At 34.5% G+C, this 16,013-nt stretch overlaps 1 protein-coding gene across 5 annotated transcripts in view; it reads right to left on the bottom strand.

Moving 5' to 3' along the window:
• The window catches only part of LOC121380057 (calcium-dependent protein kinase C-like), a 238,559-nt gene that overhangs the window by 45,487 nt on the left and 177,059 nt on the right, over positions 1-16,013 (bottom strand). For all 5 annotated transcript variants that reach the window (XM_041508792.1, XM_041508793.1, XM_041508794.1 and 2 more), the window contains 5 exons: positions 12,632-12,760; positions 11,632-11,788; positions 10,072-10,309; positions 6,580-6,705; positions 2,798-2,971 (listed from right to left, as the gene is read on the bottom strand). In XM_041508792.1, coding sequence (XP_041364726.1) covers positions 2,798-2,971; positions 6,580-6,705; positions 10,072-10,309; positions 11,632-11,788; positions 12,632-12,760 — 824 coding nt within the window. The remainder of the gene's footprint in view (positions 1-2,797; positions 2,972-6,579; positions 6,706-10,071; positions 10,310-11,631; positions 11,789-12,631; positions 12,761-16,013) is intronic.

Here is a 16,013-nt window from a genome sequence, read left to right as displayed (position 1 = left end):
ATATTTTCAAGGACCATAACACTGTTAAAATTGTGATTTGTATGTCTTACGTATTTTCAACAACAGTTAAATAACTTTTGAAAGTTACAATTGCCAATATCTGAAAATCAGTTAATTGTGAGCTGGTTCAATTTGACTCTTATAGCTACCCAGCTACAGAGAATTGCTTTTAACTTTTGTTTTTGTGCTTAAATCCAATTTAGATGCAACCATTCTGACCTAGACACTTCACTCCACTATCTGAATCATCTGTTCAAAGACAAATGTTCATGATTAGTAATTAATTGTTGTTAGACAAGAGTCAGCAAAGTAGATTCAACCTCCCCCTATGGAGTTGTGCACTGAATCTAGTTAATTTGGAGTCTTTTTCTGGCAGCATAAAAGAACTTTAAACCTGTATGTAATAAGTTCAGTGACCCTACTTTTTATCTGTTTTGCCAAAAATGCATTTTGAGTTGTCTTTACGAAAACTTAAAAGTTTGTTTTGTTTAAAGATGACACTAGAGTACATTGATTTATTAATCATCAGCAACTGGATGTCAAACATTTGGTAATTTTGACATATAGTCTTAAACAGGAAACCCGCTATTTGTTTTTCCATTAGTATCAAGGAATCTTTTATATACACCATATCCCACAGACAGGATAGCACATACCATGGCCTTTGATATACCAGTCATGGTGTAGTAAATCTGTTTTAATTATAAACCAACCATAACCCTGATTTGCATGTTGTTTGGTGTTCAGTGTATTTTACACTATCTATTAACTACAGTAGGGTTCCAGTGGTTAACCACCGTAGAATTGAAGTAAATTACACAGGGTTTGACAAAAGGAAAATGGATTTTTCAAATGTATCTTTTACCAAATCCCACTAGAGTAGGGTCCGTGTGTTAACCGCCATGGAACTGACTTTACACAGGGTTTGAGAAAAGGGAAATAGATTTTTTAAATGCATCTCTTACCAAGTCCCACCAAAATGCAAATAAATGTGATTACGTATCTAACAAAATAGTTTTATGATACTGTACACTTTCTGTAAAAAAAAAAAATGAAAGAAGCTAATTAAGCGACTGTTTGCCAACAAGTGAAAAATGAGGCAACAGGAGAGATAATTAAAAGTTAAGATCAATATAATTTGCTGGCTGGTGTTGTTAATGCAGACAATTTGTGAGTAAAAGTCAATTTGGCGCATGACTTGTGTCGCAAACAAAATTAGACGACTGGAGGTTATCATATAGCTACCGTCTGTACAAACATAACCAGCAGATTAGGAACAGAAAAAAAAAAAACCCCAAAAAAACAGCAGACAAAAAATATCCATATTAATTCAGTTTATAGTACTCTCTCAACACAGACTTAAAATCTTTCAACACAGCCTTAAAATATCTTATCTATGTATTTTTGTTAGGAGCTGTAGAATAGTTCATGCTATGTTCTTTGATATATCTCATTTATCCATTTATATTTAAAATATCTTAGCTATGTATTTTTTTTTATTAAAGAGCTTTATAGAATACATGTAGTTCATGCTATGTTGTTGATACAGTGAAACCCCTCTAAACCAAGGACCAAGTAAAATGTCTGGTTTTAAGAGGTATCCAGTTTAGAGAAGTTAATTCCTGTACTGATTTTTAAAAAAGGCCGTAAAAAATTTCCAGTTTTGGGGGAATTCTGGTTTACTGAGGGTCCGGTTTTGAGAGGTTACATTGTAATATCTTTTCTATTGAAAATTTGCTTTCCACAGTTAAGCCCCGTTGCATAACTTCCTACAAATGTACCCAACACAGGTTACTGTTTAAAAAATACAGAGCCACCGGCACCTACTGCCTCCATGAAAAGTGGCCTTTAGAGAACAAATTGAAAATACAGTTATCACATATAAAAGCCATCCACGTCTCTATATTCATATGTAAAATTATTAGAACTGTGCCTGCGAGATACTGTACTATATATTGTCCCTTCCGATTTTGTTCAGACTGATAGATGCATAAATGGCTGTATCTACAGAAGAGCTAATTTATCATTTACCAGTCTATACAAACAATAAGTACCAAGAATGGTAATAAACTTGTAAAAAAAAAGCCTTACTGTTATTTGTCTAGAGTTTGGAGCTGGGTATAAGAAATGGTAATTCAATGAAAAAACCTCTTACCATAGATTCTGAAGAAGTTTGGAACTTTGGAAGTTCAAGATACATGTATAAGGGACCGAGCATTAACTACATCCATGCACAAGACAGTGGAAAATGCAGATAGACCTACATATATGTAGTTAATTCTCAGTCATTGAGATGTTAATTTATATAGAATCCTTTCCATGTATATGGCATCTAAGAGATAGTTCAAGATATGTTAACTATATAAGCTTTACCATACATTTATTAAGTTGTAAATAAATGAATGAATGAATGAATGAATGAATGAATGAATGAATATTTAATGACACCATAGCACAAAAATACACTTTAGCTATTAGGTATCAAACAAAGGTATAAATATATGACTACATGTATGACTATTAAACATTAAAAATTATATAAAAACAGTGTAAAGAGCTGTGGGAAAAAATACAATACAATACAAAAATGAAGATGTGTATAATTTAAAACTTGGTATACAAATAAATATTTATACAGCCTTGAAATTCATGATGTCAATGAGCAGTTGCAAAATTTATCTGCAACAGCATGTTTATCATTATTAAGTATTTATACTTAGTTATTATTGATACCAAATGGCCGTCGCAAGATGTTGTCAATTTCATAGGCTGGTAACTAGTTTTACTAAAAGCTTACCATGGTTTGGAAACAAGAGTGGAGCTGAACAAGGAATGGTGGTTTGTTTGGAAGGGCAAGAACCCGTTTTTCTATCATTGTACATTCAACATCATCATCCTGAATAATCACATCCTTCTTCAATATTTTCACTGCATAAAGTTCATCTGTGCCTTTCCTTTCTGCTAAAACTACCTGCAAACAAATAAAATTGGGAGAAACAAATTACAATACATAGTTTCTTGTTTAGAATATCAGTGGCTGTATATGCAAAGTGTTTCTGGTCGTCTTAATATTTGTAAGAAGCCCAAATTGGATTTTAGGAAATAAAATGAAATTTAACCTACCGTAGTACATATAGAAACACGATCAAAAACATGTTTAATATACAGCCACTAATATTTTATGTAGAAAAATATATTTGATATGCAATTACAATTGTTAAAAAGTCTCCATTAGTCGATATATAAAATATTAAAAATTGCAGCAAACTCAGGAATGTCCCTTTAAACCAGCCATTTTTCAGTACTTTCATAAATTACAAGATACCCCTTAAAACCAGACTTTTTTACTTGGGGGTTTCACTGTATATACTTAACAAACAAAAAAAGAAGTAGCAGCAAATATTAATTAATTTAATTTTTTATTTAAAATTATTCAGTTGGAATCCCATTAGTATTTATTTCTATTAAAATTGATCAATATCTTGTGAACATTTTAGGAATATTTTAACAGTCAGTTTACTAAATGAATTTTATCATAAAATAAAAATATAGAGAGGATAATAAACTCGGTACCAGTTATGTCCCAAGTGAAATAATTTTCACTTGTCATGAGCTTTAAATTATTTCACGAAGGACATAAATTTGATAAAAATTGGTACCGAGTTTGTTATTCTAATTATTAACCCAGCTGTTTAGGGTTTTTTAAAAGCCTTTATTTTTTTATGTACATCAGCTACAAGTCCATGTACATGTATATAGAAATGAACTAAACCATTTTACAGTTCTAGGTATAGCTTTAATAACTTTGTATTTTAATCAAGGTCACATAACTTTCAAAAACCAAAGTTCTATATATTCTGTTAAAAACAAAATCTATAATGAATCACATTAAACTACCATTTTATTACAAGTTTAACAGTGGAAACAGAAAGATGTAACCGTAACCGCAAATGCTTTAAACAACATGATGTCATTTTGTCTGCTTTGCTGTATCAACAAGGTGATTGGTTTGTTGACGTCAAATTGTCCAATAGTAATGTACGTTAAATCAATGCAGAATATTTCCCCACTGAGAAATATGAAAAATATTTTCCCCCGTTATGATCGAGTGACCGCTTGGGTAATAAATTAAAATATTTTCTTTTGTTGTTCATTAACGAATGATTGCTGAGTGACAGATGAGCACATTGTTTGATCAACAGAAAAACATCTACCCACAGCCACCTGTCACATACAAATGTAAGCTATTGTAAACTGTGTGGATATGGGGGATGTGTATATATAAACTTCACATTGTTTGCACCCAACCAAGCAAAATTTATACTCATGCATAATTATTACCCAAGAGATGCATAAATTACACTTCACAAACATGCACTAAGTGAGTATTTATGAGGAAAAACAAACATGTTGCCATATTAATCCAGTTTGGAGTACTCTTTCCAGACAGCCTTAAAGTATCTTTTATGTGTGTTTTCCTTGTGGATACAGCCACTTCTATGTTAAATGACAAAGATGGCGGTGTCTATTACCACTGTATTTAATGGAATTCATCTTGAATGCAGTAGATAATACAAAGTGTGTATGGTAATCGATTGGACCCGAGTGCAAAAAGATCCTTGCAAAGTGCAACATCGAGTAAGTACTAAGAAGGCAGTGGGCAATGCAGATCAAGAGGAGAAGAGATCAGAACATTTGGAAACTGTTAACATGTATTGTGTATTATAGTTTCTTGCCCACTGCACTGAATTAGCCAGCTTGTGCATGGTGCTAGTTAAATCTGTCTTGACTAGGGCTAGATGATATCTAAATACACCTGATTTCATAATTCATGTTTTACAACCATTGATGTCATAATTCATGTTTTACAACCATTGATGTCATAACCCATGTTTTACAACGATTGATGTCATAACTCATGTTTTACAATGACTGATGTCATAATTCATGTTTTACAACGACTGATGTCACAACTCATCTTTTACAACGATTGATGTCATAACTCATGTTTTACGACTGATGTCATAATTCATCTTTTACAACGATTGATGTCATAACTCATGTTTTACAACGATTGATGTCATAACTCATGTTTTACAACGACTGATGTCATAATTCATGTTTTACAATGACTGATGTCACAACTCATCTTTTACAACGATTAATGTCATAACTCATGTTTTACAATGATTGATGTCATAACTCATGTTTTACAACGACTGATGTCATAATTCATCTTTTACAACGATGATGTCATAACTCATGTTTTACAATGACTGATGTCACAACTCATCTTTTACAACGATTAATGTCATAGCTCATCTTTTACAATGACTGACGTCATATAACTAATTTTTTCAGAAATCTGTTGAATTACTTATTTCCTATGTCACCACTTCAGACTGAATAATTGTTTTAAAAATATTTAAACAAAATTAATATTTTCCACTTTATATTTATGGAACTTAGTTGTTTCATTTTAATGTCCTTGCATAAGGTGGACTATATGTTTTCCACATATGAATAAATGAGTTTGTAGGTGAAATGTTTACGAATTGTTTTAAAATAAACCGTTGAATATAAAATTAATGTTTTGTTACTATAATTGAATGGGCAAGAAAAAGAATTGTGAGGTGTAGATAAGACAACCACCAACATTTGGGACAAAATATTTTTGTAAAAGCCTCAGTAAACATCGGACTTGACAAAGCTGAGATTCTATTAACAGATTGTCAACACTATACATAACTACATGTATTTAACAAAAGTTACAGTTTGTTTTAACAACACCACTAGACCACACTGATTTATTAATCATCAGCTATTGGATGTCAAACATTTGGAAATTCTGACATGTACTGTTTGTAGCAATTAAGTGACCTTTTAAATGCAAAATCTAACAGTTGGGATATCACAACCTTTAATTTACCAGTCATCGTGCACTGGATGGAATGAGAAATAGTCCACTGGGCCCACCAGCAGGGACTGATCCTGGATCGACCGTGTATCAGGCTAGCACTTTACCACTGGGCTGTGTCCCACACCCCATGTAACAATGACTGATGATTCTAATAGGTAAGATGTAGGCACACTGCCAAAGTAATGAGTTTAAAAACTATACAGTAAAACTCCTCTAAACCAGACACCCTGGGTCCAAGTAAAACATCCGGTTTTAAGAGGTATCTGGTTTAAAGAGGTTCTCTTCTGTACAGATATTGAAAAGGGGCCACACAAAACATCCGGTTTTGAGGGAATTCATAAAATATCATAAAAATTAGAAAAACCCATGAAAATAATACTTACCGATTCAAATATGAACTTTATTTTATGTATTCATAAAACATTTAAGTGAATATACATGTATGTGAGTAAAAATTATAAATTTGTACCCACTCAACATGGTTTTTGTCAAAAATTAATCCAGTAGTCTAAAGGTTAAAATAAAGTACTTTCTAAAAAAAAATTATGGTCGGGTGGGAGAGAGGAGCTAGGAACAACATACATGTATTTGTGAAACCGGCTGATCTGTACACTCATAAAAATTATTTAAAAACAATGGCAGCCTATGAAATTCCTTACCTTGCCAAAACTACCTTTGCCTAGCACTGTTAAAAAGTTGAAATCACTCGCCCTCACTATGTCTTGCCGACTCATGTTCTTTGCATTATCAGAAGGAATTGTTCTTCTTTCATTTTGCTCTTTCCTCTGCAAACAGAAGATTATTAACAGCTAAATTACAATACACTTGATACCATCTGAACATTTTTTTCTTCTCTTTACAAGAAGGAAATTAGAAAAGCAAAACAGATGAGATCACCTGAGGGAATGTATCATTTTGCTGGAAAAAAAAGGTCTATAACACAACTAATTTGGTATGGTTCAAACTAAAAGAGGTCATGTAAATATCACACAACACATGGTATACTGATCTGAAATGCAGATGAGACATATCATGCCACAATCTATTGCAATATTGCAGAGACTACAGCTTCAACATTAAAAAAAGTTAAAAGTTTGTTTTGTTTAATAACACCACTGTTTAATTAATCATCGGCTTTTGGTTGTCAAACATTTAGTAATTTCGACATAGTCTTTGAGAGGAAACCTACATTTTTCCAGTAGTAGCAAGGAATCTTTTATATACACCATTCCACAGACAGCATAACATATACCACAGTCTTTGACTCGAACGAGAAATAGCCCAATAGGCCTACCAACAGGGATTGATCCTGGACCGACCTTGCATCAGTTGAGGGCTTTACTGATGACCAAAGAAAAAAAAGAAAGCAAGAAATGTTTTATTTAATGACGCACTCAACACATTTTATTTACGGTTATATGGCGTCAGACATATGGTTAAGGACCACACAGATTTTGAGAGGAAACCTGCTGTCGCCACTACATGGGCTACTCTTTCCGATTAGCAGCAAGGGATCTTTTATTTGCACTTCCCACAGGCAGGATAGCACAAATCATGGCCTTTGTTGAACCAGTTATGGATCACTGGTCGGTGCAAGTGGTTTACACCTACCCACTGAGCCTAGAGGGGATATTTCCATTTCAATGTCACAGACGTTGGTATACCACATGACCGTTATCATTTTGGTTCGGTTTGTTTTCTCGTGCACAGTTCGCGCAATCAACATCCGATTTGTTGTTGTTCATTTGTAAGATTTTTCTTCACAGTTCGTGAACATTTTCAGTAACAATAAAGTTCAGACAAGTAAGTGTCTCAATACAAAACATTACAAACCCTTAAAACCAATAATTTTGCTAAGTCTTACGATATCTGGAGAGGGGATACAACCAGGACAGAACAGTTGGAACATGTCCAGGAGAGGTGAAAAGAACGCACCCCAAGTCTGTGAAATTTGTCGTGATGTAGGCATTGTTGTGCTTCGAGCGACATCTACCGGTGACACCAGAATACAAACTTTCAAAATTATTTCAAGCAATTGGGACATGGGGATTCCCATGGTATTTATCGATATAAAACCTGCTTTTTCACTCCATTTGATAAAAATGTGATCTAAGTGTGTTACAAGTTTGTAGATTAACCAAATTATAATTTATTTTCGCTGGATGGAACTAGGGTGTGCGGCTTTAATGATAACGTTATATTTCATGTAAACATATCGTAGGCATTCAGTAACGTTATAAATATCCAATGCAGTACAGTGACATTACTTTGTGTTTCCATGTTCCATAATTAATTAAATAATCTTGTCTTTATAGTAATTTAACAAAATTGCTATAAAATGGATTTATACACTTATTATTACCTTTTTCTATTTAAAATATGACATTGTTCTTTAAAATTTCAATATGTTCAGTTAGTGGTCTAATGTCTGTTTTGACGGCTACTTTTCAATGCATTAACCTGCTGTTTTTAGACTACTGTTGTATCTACGCAGATCCTGTACAAATTGATAAAACAATATTACAATAATGGAAATGAGAGTGTATAAAAAATAAAAAATAATCTGTTTGTCTCAATGACGTCATGATGAGAATGACGTCAGGATGACGTTACGTCATCTTATTGTTAATTTGAAAAAGGCAATATGCCGAAACATGTCATTATTAAATAACTGAACTGTTGGTAGTATTTTTTTTTATTTTTTTTTTTAATGTAATTTTGTTACATACATACATACATACATACATACATACATACATACATACATACATATATACATGTATATATATGAATAACAACAAAAACTTCCTCATGTTGAAAAAAAATTCTTTAAAGTATAAGAACAAACCTCATCATCAATGACCATCTCTTCTCTGAATAAAATAAACCTTCAAATAATGTGAAATCAAAGCAAAGTAGAATCCTTCTTGAAGCAAATTTCACTTGTGTGTAATCACAAATTGAAAGATTAAAAGAAGCTCAATTTGACAGAATTGGCTGTTTCAAGACAAACGAAAATTGCATATGGTCAGTGAATGAATCTCGATGCTACTTGATAGAAGACGTCCAACAGACACCACAACATTGGTGGTTTTATGAACTTGCTTACAATGTATCCAAGTTGATAAATTATTTACGGTATTAACAAAATGACCACACAAATGCCCCATGAACCATGCTGGTGATGGTGGGAAGTCATGAACAATGGTGATTCCGATGCTATTACACTGTTGCAACATGTGTTCACATGTGATGCAATTACTGCCAATAACTCGGTGGAGGAAAATTGGCAAGTTCCATTAATCAAGCATTACTTTAGAGTATGCAGGATGCAAGCTATCAATATCCAATTTTATGGCGATATAAAGCAGCAGAAAATTTTCAAGACATCAGTGTAAGAGAATCAGATATGTAGAAATGAGAATAATGCATACAAAAGTTGGTAGCAATGTTTAGGCACAAAATGTCAAATGCTGTCGTGATATATATCTAGCCAATAAATTAATGGAATTTGATCTGACGTAATATCAGGAAGGAAGGAAATGGTTTATTTAATGACACACTCAACACATTTTATTTACGGCTATATGGTGTCGGACATATGGTTAAGGACAACACAGATATTGACAGAGGAAACCCGCTGTCGCTACTTCATGGGCTAATTAGCTCATTTTTACATATAGTCTCAGATCTAGGAAAGTTGCTACATTTTTCCATTAGTATCAAGAGATATTTGATATGCACCATCCCACAGACAGTACATACCATGGCCTTTGATATACCAGTTGTGCTGCACTGGCTGGAATGAGAAATAGCCTAATAGGTCCACCGATGGGGATGAATCCTAGACAAACTGTGCATTAGCCTATTGAATTTTTTTAGAATTTAAAAAAAAATATTTTATTGTCCTCAGAATATAGAATGGCAGTGTCAGGGTTGAGGTGCCCTGAGCTCACTGTCTCACAATATTTTTTATATTACATATGATATACATATTTTTATATACATACATACATATAAATATATATATATATAGATATAATCAACACACTTTATGTATATTGTTGTTGTTGCCTATAGCGTTTTACCACTGGGCTATATCTCGCCCCTTGCACCTGTGAGGTAAGACTTTTGTTGTTCTTTTTTTTTACCTGAACTTGAAGCTTGTTTTTGAGCTCTTCCATTGAGGGTTCGACTTCATCACTGACAGGTATTCCGTAAAACTCTCCCTCCTCCTGACTTAGCAACTTGAACCAGCCGTCGGCTGGATTCTTCATCACTTCCGATATACCAAACGACAACGACCCCATGAAGTCGTTACGAGAGGTCCGATCCCAATCCCAGATCTCCAGTGATAGTCTTTTCGCAGCATCTTCTGGTGTAAGGTCACTAAGTAAACAAGGAAGAATTTTTTTATTTAACGACACACTCAACACATTTTATTTATGGTTATATGGCGTTGGATATATGGTCAAGCTAGGATCACACATATATTGAGGGAGGAAACCAGCTGTCGCCACTTCATGGACTACTCTTTTCGATTAGTAGTAAGGGATCTTTTTAATGCACCATCCCATAGACAGGATAGCACATACCATGGCCTTTGATATGCCAGACATGGTGTATTGGCTAGAGTGAGAACTAAGTAAAAAAATACATATAATGAGATTTTTTAAAAAGAAAAAGACAACGTTCACAAACAAGTGGAAATGTGATCATACCAGGGAACATTTTGTTTTAAAAATATTAGCAATATTTCTAGTTAATTGAAAATTGTTTAATGTTTTAAAATTGTGTAGATAATCGCGACGCGATACTGAACAAAATGTTCCCTGCATAGGTACATGAATGTTAATCAAACGTTAACCAAATGAATGAATGAATGTTTAACGACACCCCAGCACGAAAAATACATCGGCTATTGGGTGTCAAACTATGGTAATGCAAATAAATAAAGTGATGATCAACATCAACATAAAAATTCAAGGTTTAAACAAAAACAGTGTAAAGAACTGTGCAAAAATACAAATACAAATATCACAGAATTTTACGGACACCGAATTTTACTCTAAACTTCAATTTGTGCTGTATTGGCCATTCTCAAAGAGAATGTTACACCCCTGCACCACGGTGAGGTTACAGCACGCGCAGGGGTTAACCAAATGATGACAGCAGCTAGATGGCCAAATGGTAGGACATACACATAATGAATGCAAGCCGAGAATCATAATAATACTAATTATTTAAATTTCAAAAAAATATACTCATAAAAAATAAGAAAACAATACCACATATTTATTGAGTCTTAGCACCGGCCTCGGTGGTGTAGTGGTTAAGCCGTCGGACATAAGGCTGATAGGTACTGGGTTCGCAACCCGGCACTGGCTCCCACCCAGAACTAACCTACTGTGCTGGACAGACATCCCAGATAGTTGAGGTGTGTGTCCAGGACAGTGTGCTTGAACCTTAATTGGATATAAGCATGAAAATAAGTTGAAATGAAAATGAGTCTTAGCTCAGTCAATAATAATGTTTTGAGTAGTAGTTTGCTGCACTATAGGGAATGTACACAATTTTATTATTTACTGATGGTTGAAAAATAATGCTCTAACTAAAATCTTGATTGAATCCCACCCACACCCCCAAATATGTTTTTTTTTTAAATCCACAAAACCCATACAAACAACAAAAACCCAAACAACAAAACTTACAAAGAAAATGGTTCGTTCCATATTGGGTTAAGAGTTGCCTTCACTGTCCTCGTCTTCTTCTTCGTCTTGTTACTTTCATCAGGAATCAGTTTCACTTTGCAGTAGGGGTCAGCTAGTCCATTAGGGTCCATAGGGGGCAAGTTTCTTGCTTCTCTAACTGAAATAAGTAAATGTATTATACAATACTAAATTAACAACTGTATACACAAATGTACAATATTTATATTTATGATCGTTTTACTATAAAAAAAAGTTAACCAATAAAATCAAAGCAAGGTAGACATACATGCCATATACATGTATACTGCACTGGTGTAGGAAGTGGGGGTGGAGGGCATGTGCCTGTGTGTGTGTGTGCTTGCGTGCGTGTGTGTGCCCTCTCCCAACTGATTTCTCCCTTATTAAATTGTTCTTTCCCGAATCGGATCACTGGCCATGCCAGAGACCGGACTCAGGATAGACGTGCCCAAACCTTTCGTGGAATATGGGCATGTTAATAGAGTTCCTCTCCTCCTCCCTCACTAACAACTATAACCATACTGCAGGGCTCAAACTTAAGAATTTGTTGCCTACATAGAATTTTTAAAAATTGCAGAGGGCGAAATGGCCAACTGACAGTAATTTTGAGCCTGCTTACCGCAAAGTTTTAAAAAGTGATTTCTGAAGCAAATATACATGACTGAAAGGTTATTTTATTGTATGTAGACATATTTAGAATGTACAAATTACTGAAAATAATAATAAAAAGATAATGTACACCAGGTGTATACATTCGTTAAGGAGCTTTACCTACGACAGTCATTTTTATCCAGTGGCACAAAAATGCTGTTGGTAATACTCACAACCTATGGCAAGTTTGTGCCCTGTACTGTCCAAGAATGACAACCGAGATAGCTGAGGTACATGTACATGTTCCTAGGACAGCATGCTTGAGCCATAAGTGGGTATAATCGTGCATGAAAATAACTAAAATTAATAAATAAACATTATGTCAGCTTACCTTCTACTAGCAGCTTGCCATTGGAGTGTACGACCTTGACATCGATTCGACCTCGTCTTTCTGTATGGTCAATTCCACACAGCTTTGGTACATTCATTTCACATCGCTTGTGTACGTTCATATCACAGGCTGAAATAATATAACAAATATTACAGCATGATGTTTTAAGAAAACAAACATTATATACAGTGAAATCTCTCAAAGCCTGACCCTCTGTAAACTGGAATTCCCTCAAAACCGGACTTTTTGAAGAGTCCCTTTTTAAAAACCAGTACAGAACTTAACCTCTCTAAACAAGATCCCTCTTGATACCGGACATTTGTAGTGGTCCCAGGGGTGTGCAGTTTAGAGGGGTTTCACTGTATATATTAAAGATTTTTGGTGCACTGTGACAAACATCCATAGGTGCAACTTTATTTATCAAGTTTTGCTGAACAAGGAATCATATAGTTTGTGTAAAACTGATGTAAATGCGAACCTGCAATGCAAAATTGACCCTGCCACCATCATACTGTAGCTGTCGGAAAAGTAATAAATAAAAATGTATATCTTGCCTTTTAACTTAAATTCATAAAAGTGTCCTTAACCATACGTCTGATGCCATATAACCATAAATAAAATGTATTAAGTGCGTTGTTAAATAAAACATTTCTTTTTTTTCATAAAAGTGAGTGAAAGATGTAGCGACACTTGTCCTATAGGACTAGTCACGACTTATAGAATTTTTACAAAATACACTAGTCATGGGATCAATATTTACTAGCCACAATTAAAAATTCACTAGCCCTACTTTACTTCAAGTTAATACAATTTTACTAAATAATAATAATAATCAGATAATGTATCACCTCAAGAGGGAGACAAGAGTTTAAAAACACTAACATTGTGGGGTTGGTTGTGGGGGCAGGATATTCATATTTACAAAATAGACTTAACTGCAACATTTGATCTTTTTTTTTTTACTAGATGTTGGGCATGGCAATAGTAGTTATTTACTAGCCCAACACTGAATATCACTAGCCATGTGAGTGGGGCTACCATAATCTAGAAGCCCTGTTGGGCTAGCTTTCACATATTCACATATAATGGAACAATAAAAGAGATTGCAACAATTAAGACTTTAGCACTGTTCTTTAATTGTTGTGGTAATTCACTTTAAAAATAATACAAAAGTATGATTTGGAATGTGCGTTTTTAATGTGGGCAAATAGTTGGCAAGACACCACTATTTTTTTTATGATACCCTTTATGAGTTGTTAAAGATTACATTTCCTATCAATAAATATCACAAGAACAAATTAACATGATTAATTTCCCATTAGGGCTATACAGTTGGACTGAAATGTATCAGATGACTGTATGAATCACAATTAACTGCTGATGTCTATCTCTCATGTTCTGTTACTTAAATGTAAATGTAGAAAATGTCTATATACTATACATCTTTCATGAAAATCTTATAGGATGTACACACTCACCCTTCATTTCCAAAAAAAAAAGTTAAAAGTTTGTTAAACGTGTAACGAGACTACTAAGAGCACATTGATTTTTTAATCAGCGGCTATTGGATGTCAAACATTTGGTAATTTTGACCTATAGTCTTAGAGAGGAAACCCGCTACATTTTGTCATCAGTAGCAAGGGATCTTTTTATATATGCATCATCCCAAAGACACGATAGCACATACCACAGACTTTGATATACCAGTTGTGGAGCACTGGCTGGAACGAGAGATAGCCCAATAGGCCCACCGATGGGGATCGGTCCCAGACTGACAGCACATCACTTACTGCTCTGATAAGCATTAAATGATCTTTTTCTACATACACTAGCTTTCCAAGAGAAAGGATTAGGATGTAAATTTGTGATAGAGGAATATAGCCTGAAGTTCAACAGATCATAGGATCAATTCAACCACCCTTCCGAGTGGACCTTTGATTGGTATGTGCTGTCCTATTTTTTAGTTCCTCTTACAAGGATAGTTATTTTAGTTTAGTTTGGCGAAATAATTTCATGTAATAATTGACATTTTTTGTAGAAAATAACTGACAATTTCCGTAATTTTTTAAGTTTTATAGACAATTTGGCGAATTGTTTTGCTCACCCAGAGCTAGCCCTGTCTTAGCATGTGAATTTATACGGTATCAATATAATTAGGGGATCAGTTATGAGACCTTTGGTTTGTAGGTATGGTCTGTTCTACATTTTAGTTCCCCTTAGCCAGTGTTTGACAAATATTTGCGAAAGTGACTAGCATTCACAGAAGCTTTGGCTTATGCTCTATATATTATGCAGTTGATAATTTCCACTAGCCCAACCAAACATTCACTTGACAGGACCGACGGCTAATGGATTTGTCGAACCTTACTTTAGCATGTGAATTTATATGGTATCAATACATGGTGATATCTTATGTGGCTCCCTATGATCCAAGTTAAGGGAGTACTTAATCACTTCCCTCAATTTGTTTAGCATCAATTTGTTTAGCAGTGAGGTCTGCTAACATGTTGCCAGCTGTATTGTTTTTAACTGCTGTGAATGTTACATATATCCAAAAAAGAGAAGACCTTGCCTCAAGTGATCTGAAAACAAGATGGAGAAGGAAGGAAATGTTTTATTTAACGATGCACTCAACACATTTTATTTATGGTTATATGGTGTTGGAAATATGGTTAAGGACCACACAGATATTGAGAGAGGGAAAATGCTGTCGCCACTTCATGGGCTACTCTTTTCGATTAGCAGCAAGGGATCTTTTATATGCACCATCCCACAGACTGGATAGCACATACCACAGCCAGTGATACACCAGTCGTAGGCTGGAACGAGAAATAGCCCAATGGACCCACCAACGGGGATCGATCCCACACCGACCTCGCATCAAGCAAGTGCTTTACCACTGGGCTATGTCCTCCCCTTGTTTAGCAGTGAGTCTGCTAACATGTTGCCAGCTGTATTATTTTTAACTGCTGTGAATGTTACATATATCCAAAAAAAAGAAGATCTTGCCTCAAGTGATTTGAAAACAAGATGAAGAAGGCATGTTCATCTTATTCATCTTTTCTGCATGTGACCACTAATCCCGAGACGGCAGATAGGATCTAAAGTGGGACATCATAACAAGAAATCACGGGTGATGATCTACTCTAAATGCTTATAAACATGTAAAAAAAATACTCAAGACTGCAGACGTATCTTATATCTGAAGGTAAGTGCATATAAAAGACACCTTGTCGATACTAAAGAAAATGAGCTTATTTCCTTCTCTCATACTGTAAGCCTAGTATCATAATTACCACTGATTAACAGTGCTCTGAAGTGTCTGTAAACATTTATTGAGAGGGTGGGATCTAACTCAGTCGGTAGGGCACACGTCTGACGT

The sequence above is a fragment of the Gigantopelta aegis genome, chromosome 8, assembly GCF_016097555.1.
Source record: "Gigantopelta aegis isolate Gae_Host chromosome 8, Gae_host_genome, whole genome shotgun sequence".
Taxonomy (NCBI): domain Eukaryota; kingdom Metazoa; phylum Mollusca; class Gastropoda; order Neomphalida; family Peltospiridae; genus Gigantopelta; species Gigantopelta aegis.
The sequence above is the reverse complement of the archived record's forward strand: the minus strand, read 5'-3'. Positions and strand labels throughout refer to the sequence as shown.